The following is a 12,701-nucleotide window of genomic DNA, read 5'->3' as shown; positions in this document are numbered from 1 at the left end:
AGAGAAGCCCTCTCGTTACTTTGACGTCTAACCAGGCATGTGGTAAGACACTTTGGGGTGAAGAGACAAATCTCCGGAGTCCAGACGTTGATGATTGTCGAAATTTGCCTACCAATTGTCCTTGTCCACTATGTCAATCGTAGACAGGATTGGAACATAACTTTTCTCCCAGGTGAAGATCAAATCTGATTATGGTTTCAGTGGTTGATGTAAGCTACTGCTGTTGCATTGTCTGATGGAAGCATGGGGGAAAGCAGCCTGGAGCTTTCCCTGTGGATGCAACACCTTGAATACAGCCACATCCAGAATCAGGACCTCCAAGTGATGAGACAGTTCCAGCATTAATTTCTGGAGATTTAGGGTCCACACAAACCTCTGTAGGGTCTGGACAGTCCAAAGGTTGGCTGATAGAGTCTGCACAGACTGTTCCTGAAACAGAAGATCTCCCAGATATTCCACAATGGGAATGCCTTGAGAGTGAAGCCATGCAAGAACAGGGGCTACCACTTTAGTGTAGACCTAAGATGCAGTGGACAGGGAATACGAAGAGCCACAAATTGGTAATGTTGTACACCAGCAGCAAAGTGCAGGTAGTGCTAACGTGGGGAGTGGGGATGTGTAAGTATGCATCCTTGATGTCCATAGAGACCAGAAAATCCCCTGGGTGGAGGGAAGCAATGACTGACTGGGCAGATTCTATATGGAACTTTTGAACCCAAAGAAATCTGTTGAGAATTTTTAGAACCAGTACAAGACTGAAGCCTCTCTATTCATTGTGAACTGTGAACAGGTTATATTAGAAACCCTTAAGCTTCTTTCCCTCCAGCATTATGGTTATGACCCCCTGGGACTGGAGCTGCTTGCTGCAGTGTGGAGATCCACCAATCTTTGCAGAGACACTGGCAAATTTGGAACATAAAACTGTGTAGGCAGGGAAAGCCTCAAGAGACAATCTTTTAAACACAAGTGTGTGAAATGTCCTGGGAGCAAATGGCCATGAATGCCAGGAAATGTCCCAAAACGTTTAGAAGTTGGGGCACCCCTCACTGTGAGTAGGATTTTCCAACAGAAATTTGGTGGATTGTATCCACTAATCCATCTGAACTATAGCGCGGGGCATAGGTAAGAGCTCCAGATGTTGGAGGACAGAAAGATCCATAAGTGTAGAACCAGTATCCCAAGACATAGTCTTAGACCAGATAGCCAGAGTTTGGCAGATGGCCATGGTTATATGGCAGGGCCTGCAAGGTGGACAGAGCTTTAGAAAGGGCTTCCTAACATTTGTTTATGGGGTTTATGAACACCACGGTATCCTCAATAATGGAGCCAAATGAAATGGAATTTATGGGAAGGAGTGCATCCTTTTGTGACATAGATCAGTACAACTTTCCTTATATGTTATATTATAGATAGCTAAAATTGCAATGGACTCATGGACAGGGCAGTGCAGCAACCAGTGAACACATTGCCTTGTAATTTCTCAAATTCTGTAGCAGTCAGTGCACAAAGATATCAGTAACCACAGGGATACAGCAGCCAACTGAGTGAGATCAATACAAAGCTGTAGTTTAAGGCCAACAAACAAGTATTCTGAATTACATGGTTAAATTTAGATGTACCATTTTGATTGGCGTTTAAAACATTGTCTATAAATGAAGTTACATAGTTACATAGCTAGTCTGGCTGAAAAAAGACAAAAGTCCATCCAGTTCAACCATTAAAAAAAAAAAAAGTTATAATCCTATACCCACAGTTGACCCACAGTAATTATGTAACTGTGAAGTGTATTGATGATATTTACTATTATTGTTTTTCTGCAGATATCAAATTTTGAACCATCGTTTCAGTGGCTAGAAGCATTGGAGCAGGTCATGATTTTAGTCCTAGTTATAACACGCTGGCTGATGCCAAAAGGGGAGATGAGCAGAGACCAACTCTCTCAACTACTACTTATCTATATTGGATTAGGTGCTGATCTCCTGGATATACTTTTATTGATCAAGGAACCATCTGTTGCAACCAACCAGAATATGACCATTGTGGGACTCAGCCTTTTTAGCTGGGCAGTTCTGCAGTTCACACTGGTTCTCACTCAAACTGGGTCTGCAACACCAGAGGAGACAGAGAAAATTGTCAATCCACAGTCTCCTAACAGAAGTGAGAATTGCACACATTCCTGCTGTACCAGTGAAATATGGAGTCTGCTAATTGCGGTGATAATGCAGGATGGACCCTTTCTCGTCTTCCGTCTTTACCTGACCATCAATGAGAGAGTACTCAATGAGATGATGATTTTCTTCATCTGCAAGAATATATTGACCGTCTTCCTTGAAATATATCGGATTGCTATAGTTCATTATCAAGGTAGTTAAAGCAGAAAAAAATGATTATTTCTGTGTTTCACAAATATCTTAAAATCAGAACAAGGTGAAGCTCAGTATGCCCAGCCTGTATTTGAGCAAATAAATTCTTCAGATTCAACCCATAAGATGGTGTTTGTTTGCCTTAACATATGCCCATCACCACTTAAAGCAAAAGTGAAATCCAGTGACAGCTGCAATTTACCCTCCCTTCAGGGGTCATTATTATTATTATTATACAGTATTTATAAAGCGCCGATAGTTCACTCAGCGCTGTACATTACAAAGGGGGACAGAACATGTGACAGAACAATACCAATACAATGCAAAACATGAGGGGATTGAGGGCCCTGCTCTTTCGAGCTTACAATCTAGGAGGGAGGGGATGGTGGCACAGGAGGAGATAGCTGTGGGGGATGGAGTGGTAGGAAGAGTGGAGGAGGTTGGCAAGTTAGCAGGGGGTGGGGTAGGCTTCCCTGAAGAGATGGGTTTTCAGGGTGCGCCTAAAGGAGAGGAGAGTAGGTGATAATCTGATGGGTTGGGGAAGGGAGTTCCAGGGGATGGGTGACACCCTGGAGAAGTCCTGGAGGCGGGCATGGGAGGAGGAGACCAGGGAACTAGAGAGAAGGAGGTCTTGTGAGGAGCGGAGTGTGCGTGCTGGGCGGTACTTGGATATTAGGTCAGTGATGTAGTTCGGGACAGTGTGGTGGACAGCTTTGTACGTCAGTATTAGGATTCTGAATTTGATCCGTTGCGCAATCGGATGCCAGTGGAGGGATTGGCAGAGGGGGGTGGCAGAAACGGAGCGGTTGGAAAGGTGAATGAGTCTGGCAGCCGTATTCAGGATCGACTGAAGCGGGGATAGCCAGCGGCGAGGCAGGCCAGTGAGGAGGGAGTTGCAGTAGTCGAGTCGTGATATGATGAGGGAGTGGATGAGCTGTTTAGTGGTTTCTGGGGTTAGGAACGTGCGGATTTTGGCGATGTTGCGGAGGTGGAGTCTGCACGAGTTTGTTAGAGATTGGACTTGGGGCTGGAAGGATAGTTTGGAGTCCAGAATGACACCAAGTACTCTGGCCTGCAGGGCGGGTTTGATATTGGCATTGTTGGATGTGATGGAGAAGTCAATGGGGGGTGGGGTTCGGGCTGGGGGGAAGACAAGAAACTCGGTTTTGGAGAGATTCAGTTTAAGGAAGTGGAGAGACATCCAATCTGATATGTCGCTCAGTAGGTGTGTGATTCGGGCAGAGACCGAGGGGGAGAGGTGGGGGGTTGAGAGATAGATTTGTGTGTCATCGGCATAGAGGTGGTAGTTGAAGCCGTGAGAGTGTATGAGTTGGCCAAGGGAGGAGGTGTAGATGGAGAAGAGAAGGGGCCCAAGGACGGAGCCTTGAGGGACCCCAACAGAGAGGGGGAGTGAGGGGGAGGTGGTAGCATTATAGGTAACGCTGAAAGAGCGTTGTGACAGGTAGGATGAGAGCCATAACATTTCTTGCCTTAAACTGAATGATAGGCAGACATGAAAGAAAAAAAAATATGATGCAGCTCTGTATTAATTAATACACCAATAAATCTATTGTTTGCTTAATGCAAACAGTAAAAGTACCTACATTTGAACAGGTTTCAGCCTCTGTACAGCAGGGCTGGAGTGTGAAAGGAAACAGCAGAGCAGAGAGTAGGCCAGGGAGCAGGCATTACATGATCTAAAAAAGAACATGCTGACAAGAGCTGAAAGCAGAGTGACATAGAGATGAACTCGTTACTGTGGTGTTTCTAATTTCACTGTGTAGTCACAGGCTGGGGCAGTTCCATTACAGCCTGGGCTCAGAGGAAGTGTGTTAACTGACCCTCGCCATCAGAGGCATCTCATGGTGAAAAATAAGTACTATGGGGAACCTCTGAGTTGAAGCTGAATATTGCAGCAAATGTTAATTTGTAATTTTGAATGGGATATCCAATTTTAGCTTGCCATTTGTGGCTGCAGATACAATTACCACCGGAACAGGTGCCACTAATAGAACATTTCTGCTAACCTTCTGTTGCAGTGACAGTTGAAAATGTTGGATTTCCCATCACTTTTTGTTCCAGTGACAGTGGTCACCAGTACAAATAGAGGGTGAATCACCCCAGCGGTGGCGCAGACATCAATTCAAACTTGACAGAAAATCTGAAGCTTCCCCACTCTGTCGTAAACATATAGCTGGAGCAGGGGCGGACTGACCATTTGGAAACTCGGGCACTGCCTGAGGGCCCGGGGTAAGTAGGGGGCCCCATGAGATGCCCCTGGTACCTTTTTCATAGGCTTTTGGAGTTTGGGCAAGGACACAGGGGCCCCATGATCCCCTATTGCCCGGGGGCCCCATGAGGTGTCAGTCTGCCCCTGAGCTGGAGATAAAATTCTTAGAAATTCTGTTTTGCACCTCACTGATCCTGTCTTGTTCACTGATCTCCTATGTTTCAATGTCCTGTAAATTTTGGCATTTTGTCATGTCTAATTGGAAATACTTTTGAAGTTTTGAAACAACTATCAGGTCACAGTAGTGACACCTCATGTTACTGTAGACTAGAAAGAGGTCAACTACTACTGTCTTCAAAGAGTACATGCTAAGACTTTCCATTTTTCAGCAGGTGCCATTTGACCTGCACTCAGAGATGGTGCTACCACTAGGCAACCGCCTAGGGCGTACTGCCGCCTAGGGTGCAACCACGGCCACCGATAGGACAATACTGCTGGCCCTGCTGTAACATTAATTATATTTTCCCTGGGTCCCATCAATTCACAAGAGGGGTCCAGGAGATGAGGAGAAGAGAGGGACTCTTTTTATTTCAGGCACAGGCGGCTAAAGCAATGCTGATAAGAGGCGGCCGGCTGCGCCTGTTCACAGCCTTTCACTGGCGGAGTGATTATCTCTTCCTCTGCCGCAGAGGGCGGAAGGCGAGGCTGTAGCCCAGTGGCTGGAGGTGATTCAACAGAGAGGTGGCCGAGGGCACATGCAACAATGGGAACACCACAATTTCTGTTTTATGAGGCACAGAGACACAGCCATACGCTGTACACACACAGACATATAGCATGTTCTGTACTGTGTGATCATTGTCATGATAATGATGACAGTCACATAAGCACAGTGAGATGCTTCCTGTTAGTTCTTATTTACACTTGTATTTGAGGGACATTAAAAATGTTACTGTCCCTCAACCACTCCCCATCATGCTGCAAAGGCACTGCCTCCGTAGTATGGCAATAGTGGTGGGATGTTGTGTAAAACCCCCTTCTGCCATACAGCTGTTCACTGATCTCCCCTTCCTATTAATGACCCCTAAGCAATGTGTAAAACATTACTTCTGGGTCATGGTGTCACTGTCCCCAGACAGGATTGGATGATGTTGACTGGAGAGGAAGCCGTCTCCTACAAACTTCAGCCAATCCGTGAAGAGGAGGTGTCCAGCCAATGAGGTGCCACGCAAGCCGTGCTGCGCACAACATCACTTCCTCCCAGCTCCCCAATCAGTCTCCACATGAGCTAACATTGGCAAGGATTAGCTATGTGTGGAGTTTCATTTTATTTTTAAGTTTTCTTTTTTTTTGGGGGGGGGGGAAGTTGTGCAAGTAGCTGGCCTCACCTAGGGCACAAAATAGTCTAGCACCAGCCCTGCCTGCAGTGTTAATAATATAGGGGCTCATTGGTGCCTAAAGATAGCAAAATTATTTCTTATATTTATTTCCTGCAGTATATACTGGTGCAAAACAGTGTTTGCACCAGCTGTAACTGTGATGTTGAAAGGGGTGGGGCTTAATGTGAGGGGGTGGTGCTGTACATCATATATGAAGTGTCTTAAAGTTGAAAAAAAAAGCCTAATTCTAATTATTCTTACAAATGTTCCATCTCCCCTCTCTCACCTATCCGTACCTATCCCCTATATAAAAAAAGACACGTGTCCCTAATTATATTTAATCTGTTCCTCTCTGGTCGTGTGATCCCACAGCTATGGCTCTCCTGTATCAGAGAGCGGCTGCTGCAGGAAAGAGGAGGGAGCACTGACAACGGCTATGCCATGAGAACCTATGAGTGACATCACGGCTCCCTGGATTCACAGCCATTGCTGAGCACATCCATACATAGAGCAGCAGGATTACGTGACCAAACCAGAGCGGATTGAAAATAAGTATACAGATCTTTTTATACAGGTTAGGTAGGATAGGTAGCAGGAGGGGGGGGGGGGGGCATTTTTTCTAAATGTTATTGTTAGTATTTTCTTCAACTTTAAGAGGCATATGGGGAAACAATCATGGATGATGTACAACATTCATTTTACACCTGTCCTCTTTAGAAATGACAGTGTTGCCTACAGAAGGCACCTGCTATTACCTCCCTTGTGCAAAAAAGACTTATCTTTGTCCTATCTACAGATTTGAGGAAACAAAAATACAAAGAATGTATTGGACAAATCGGTATAAAGTTTGTAGTACAAAACACAGATCATAAATCCAATAGTAACACAGCACTTAGGCCATAATAGTAGGCTAAAACATGGGTACACATTGCAAAGACCTGAGTCCTGGGCCCTGATTACAATAGCTTCATCCAAAACACCAGACCAACAGCTACTTTATATATCAATATTGTACCGCGCTCCAATGTATACAACTATGAGTGCTATAATAAATTATAAATGGCTTAAGTGTATCACCAATAATTCAATAATATTCTAAATCCATAATACTTAAATCCATAATTGATTAAATATATAAATAAATAAAAAAAAATTAATATTTTTAAATAAGTGCAAAAACCTAATAAAAAGTGAAAATATGAAATATGAAAAATAAAATAAAATAAAATGAAAAAATGAGAAAAAATAAGAAAAAAATGATTTAAGAAAAAAAATTTTTTTTGGAATGGGAATGACAGTTCAGTTCATACGAATTGAGATGGTGTTGTAGTTCAATCTAATCTGCGTGGTAGGTCAATGTTCATGGCATAAACCTCTCTCTCCTTCCTCCTCTCCTTTCTCCTCAATACAGCCTTCTCAATAAGGACTTTCTCCTCTAGCTGCTTGACTTAATCCTTTATAGCCGATACATACAGAGAAGGGAAAAAGAAACATAGTGTCTTATCCTGGGTAACAATTGTTTAATGAGCTTCTGATCTCCCACTCACATGGTATAAATAAAAGTAGCGCTTTGTATAAAATATATCCAAATCCTCCTACAAACAGCCTTGCAGGTGTGTGTGTCTTCACTCGATATACTCGCCGTTCCTCTGTGGATGCGTGATGACGTCACCGCCCCTCCCCTACGCGTTACGCTACAGGGGCTCGTAGCTTCCTCTGGGGGATGTAGTAACTACATTTATAATTTATTATAGCACTCATAGTTGTATACATTGGAGCGCGGTACAATATTGATATATAAAGCTAACATCCACACACCTGGAGAGGGTGTAATAAGTACCTGGCGATCTAATATCTAGTTAAGCACGTAATTAATTAATTAGTAGTTCACCAATTCATTATTTTTACACACGGAATCAATTGCTCTAAAAGTAAGAAAACTTTTAGTGGCTCACAAGTATTCAATTCATTTGTATTTTAGACCAACAGCTACTGTTTCTGAAAGTTTATGCTTTTTCAAAAAAAGCTTAAAGGGTATGTTCAAAGTCAGTCATAATAATTTCAGCTATGAAAACCTAGCTTAAAAAAATATAGGGACTGCCATTACTAAACTCTTACTCTACAAGAACTACATGCTTGCCTATCATGTTGATTGCCTGACTTCTATGTTTTCTAAGCTACTGACCCATAACATCAAGTTTGTAGGAGCTGAATTTAAAGGGAAGTAGGGATTAAAAAATACTGAAGCCACTGGACCAGTATGACAGCCAGGGGACAATTACTCGCACAAGAAGAGGTAGCATCATTATAGTATGTGTGCAATGTGTTCAAGGGGGTACAGTGTATCTCTTGAGAGTTTGTTTTGTGAAAGATGAGCCAAAATGTGGTACCTGAGCTACTGGTTAGGCACCACTGTGAAATACAGCCATGTGTTGAAGAGGGATGAGACATACTAGAACAAAATTGCAGATGATAATTTATTTCCTGTACAGTTTATATCCATGATTAAATTGTATCAATTTACAGCAGACAATGCTGATAACACAAATCTAAATTGCAAAGATCAGTATCCCTTACTAAGAAATATACCTCCTTTCCTTGCTTCTTTCTCTTGCATAGATCTTATATGGTGTTACTATCAAGCAATAAAAAATACCATCGGTACATTTCCTATACTGTAGCATTTTCAGTTAGATTCATGCTCCTTTTTTCTGGACAAATGGAAGTGAGTCACATGACCTATGCCTTTCCTTTCCTCTGTATATCTTTCAACTGCTACAAATTTCCAGTTGTTTTCACATGTGTTAATCCAGAGTAGTGTAAACAAAAAGGCTTTTTGTAAGAATCCCTATCTTCACTATTAAAGCTGAACTAGAGAATAAAATAATAGATGTGAATTTAACCATTGCGAGGTTGTGGGGGAAATCTCTGGATTGAAGCTGAGTATCCTTTAGTAGGCCATTTATTTTTATTTTATTTTTGGAGTTTTGCTTTTAATTAATTTTGACAAACTCACTTTTTATTATCCCTAGCTGTTTTATCTTCCACAAACCACTAACATCAGCTTATTGTAAAGCTGGCCATAAATTAAATTTTTTTTCCGTTCAGCCAGCAAGTTAAATGAGAAAAAAAAAATGAATGGATTCTTCCATCCACAGTAGCGAGGTGGATAAAGGAATCTCACCACCAGGACAGTGGGGACTCTCCACTGTAAGAATACAAGATCAATAGCTGCCACTGGCTGATAAAGAAACATTTTTACATAAGACCCAATCAGCTTCTAACAAACAGGCATGGCCGCACTAAGATTGAAATTTGGTCCTTGCTGAACCAGCCCACTTTCGATCCATATACGGCCAGCTTTATACTGTAAGACCCCACCAAGGCAACTCCCCTCCCTCATGTATGATGTGTTGGGGCAGGGTTGCCATCTGTTCATCAGGAGAAACTGAACCTGGAGGAGCTGGCTGCACCTGTCAAGACTCACAATGCCCAGCCAGCACCCTTCCCTCCCTTCCCACAAACAGGAGAGGAGAGAGCGCTTGATCCTCCTCCTGCCCCCCTTATCCCCTGACTCTGCTGTGCCCACACTGTAACCTCCAAGCCAGTTCTATTCCTGAGAAAGGGGATGTGTGGGGGCGGAAGATTTGAAGTACAGAAACCAGCAGATCTATCATGGCTGCAAGTTTGATGCCTGCAGGTACTAGACTGAGGTGAGTGAGCAGTTCACCAAACTCTCTCCATTTCCCTCCATTCTCTCCCTCATTTCTTTCCCCTGTCCCATTCTTCCAGGAACTTCACAAACTTGGAATGTCCAGTTTATGTCAATTTAGTACTGCTGGATTATGACGTAAGGGGGAACTCTGCTGTAAGGAGGGACTCTGCAGACTCTGATGCCCAGTTGATTTCATGTCCAGTTAGCACTTAGGGACAACTGAACTCTGATGTAAGGGGGCACTCATCTGGATTCTGATGTATGGGGCAGTCTGATGGTTTATGATGTAAGGGGGTACTCCACTGGATTCTGATGTAAGGGGGCACTCTGTAAGGCTCTGATGTAAGGGAGCACTTCCACAGATTCTGATGTAAGTAGGCACTCTGCTGGATTCTGATGTAAGGGGGCACTCCACTGGATTTTGTGGTAAGGAGGCACTCCACTAGATTCTGATGTAAAGGGGCACTCTGCCAAGCTCTAAAGGGGGCACGCTACCTGATTCTGATGTAAGGGGGAACTCCACCAGATTCTGTTGTAAGGGGGAACTCTGCAGACTCTGATGTAAGGTGTTGGAACTCTGGGGACACTGATGTAAGGTGGGACTTTGTAGATACGAATGAAAGGGGGACAATGATGTATGTGGGGAATGCTAGGGGACTTTGATGTAAGGGAGGACTGTGATGTGAACGTGGCACTCATCTTGACTGCTGCACTCCATACGTTGTTTAGTTTACTCCTGCACTCTATACATCATGCTACACATAGGCCTGACCGAGGTGTTCATTGTCTCAGTAATTAGTATTTTGTTGGACTGTAGCATTGTATACAACTGGCACAGATTCTGTTCAATCCCCATTTAAGACTCTCTACTGGCCAAGCGCAGAAAATTTCTGTTCTGTCTCAGGGTGCTGCATGTCTTTAATAAACCTAGTCTTGCTCACATTTTGTCATGGTGTCCTAACTTTTCATTTGTAAAGTCAGGCAGCTTACATGTTATGAGTATTGTTAATATCATCAGTGTTTATACATTGTTTATACTGTTTTTAAGAACTAAATATGTGCGATTCATTTGGACACATTTTTCACTATTTGGAGATTTGGATGTATCCAAATTTCTGAATTACAATAGTAGTGAAATTAAACAAATCCAAAATAACAAAATAAAATTTCACCTGAAATTCAAATTTGAATAGAATTCGAAAACAAAATCAAATTAGAAAACAAGAATAGAATAAAATAGAATAGAAAAGAACAGAATGGAATAGAAAATAAAAGACTAGAATAAAATAGAAAAGAATATAAAAGACTAGAACAGAAAAGAAAAGTATAGAATAGAAAATAAAACCATAGAATATAAAATTAAGGAATATAAAATATTAGAATAGAATAGAAAAAAATAGAATAGATTACAATATAATATTATTTATTTCAGGTACTTCTATAGCACTGTCAATTTACGCAGCACTTTACATACATATATTGTACATTCACATCATCCCTATCCCTCAAGGGGCGTACAATCTAAAGTCTCTAACTCACATTCATACATACACATACTAGGGCCAATTTAGACAGAAGCCAATTAACCTACCAGCATGTCTTCGGTGTGTAACCGGAGCAAATCGGAGTACCCGGAGGAAACCCACGCAGTCACAGAGTGAACATGCAAACTCCAATCAGGTGGCGCCGTGGTTGGGATTTGAACCAGTGACCCTAGTACTGCCAGGCGCAAGTGCTAACCATTTAGCCACTGTGCTGCCTGAATAAAATAGAATATAGCCACCTTCCGAAATTCTAATTTAGAAAAGAATAGAATAGAACAGAATAGAATAGCATAAAAAAGAACAGAATAGAATAGAAAATTAAAGAATAGAATAGAAAATAAAGTAATAGAATAGAACAGAATATAATATAATTGAAAAAAAGACAATAGAATAGAATAAAATAGAAAAAATGTAACCGTCTTCCGAAGTTCGAATTTTAAATAGATTAACTTTGATTTCTAATGCCGATTCAATACTTCTCAAATTTTCCAAATTCTGTCGAATTTAATTCAAACAAAATTCAAATCACATTTGAAAATGAAAAAACAAAGCTAAGCGAAACAAATTCCAAAAAATGAATTTAACTAAATGAAATTATTAAAATAATGAATCAAATTGAAACAATTTTTTCATTCTGTATGTCTATTAGGGGCCTAATATACATACTCTGTCCTGCAGACCCAATGTACACTGCCATACTTACCCCTGAACACTCCCCTGTTGACCTCCCATCCTCTGCCCCCCTGACATTTTTTACTGCACCCCCACATCATCCTGGCTAGATCCAGCCCTGCAATAAGATTTTATAGATTAGTGATTCAAAATCTGAAATCTTCGGTTCATCACTCAGATTTGTTATACACTATTAATTGGGGGAAAGGATGTTTTCTCAGTGTAAGACAATACTGCAACTGTCAAAGCTTAGAGGAGGAGCATTATAGGCTGGGTTTTTTTTTTGCTGGATCTAGAGTTGGTGACTTGTCTAGTATGCTGTCCTACTAAAGGTTAGCCGATAGCTCGCTAACAAAACTGACAGAAGCAGCTTTGTGCTTCATTCAAAAACTGAATTTACTTCTGTGAATTATTATTATTATTATACAGGATTTATATAGCGCCAACAATTTGCTCAGCGCTTTACAATATAACGGGAGACAATACAGCAACAATACAGTTCAATACAAGAGGGATAGGAGGGCCCTGCTCCTTGGAGCTTACAATCTAGGAGGGAGGGGCTAGTGGTACAAAAGGTAGTAACTGTGGGGGATGGACTGGTTGGAAGAATAGAAGATTCCATTATTAGCTGAGGGCAGGATAGGCATCCCTGAAGAGTGAGCAGAGTAGGTGATAGCCTGATAAATTGGGGAAGAGAGTTCCAGAGGATGGGGGAAGCTCTGGAGAAGTCCTGGAGGCGAGCATGGGAGGAGGAGACAAGAGAGCTAGAGAGCAGGAGGTCTTGCGAGGAGCGGAGAG

General features: G+C 42.1%; 1 protein-coding gene across 1 annotated transcript in view; it reads left to right on the top strand.

The window, feature by feature from the left end:
* LOC149447924 (transmembrane protein 26-like) overlaps nucleotides 1-2,476 on the top strand; it is a 47,295-nt gene extending 44,819 nt beyond the window's left edge. Inside the window, exon 5 of the mRNA XM_089651861.1 lies at nucleotides 1,821-2,476. Within this exon, the coding sequence (XP_089507987.1) occupies nucleotides 1,821-2,372 (552 nt within the window). The 3' untranslated portion in view covers nucleotides 2,373-2,476. The remainder of the gene's footprint in view (nucleotides 1-1,820) is intronic.
* Nucleotides 2,477-12,701: the final 10,225 nt, after the last annotated feature.

The sequence above is a fragment of the Staurois parvus genome, unplaced genomic scaffold, assembly GCF_062004578.1.
Source record: "Staurois parvus isolate SC_StPar_1 unplaced genomic scaffold, SC_StPar_1.0 ptg000663l, whole genome shotgun sequence".
In the NCBI taxonomy this organism is placed as follows: domain Eukaryota; kingdom Metazoa; phylum Chordata; class Amphibia; order Anura; family Ranidae; genus Staurois; species Staurois parvus.
The sequence above is the reverse complement of the archived record's forward strand: the minus strand, read 5'-3'. Positions and strand labels throughout refer to the sequence as shown.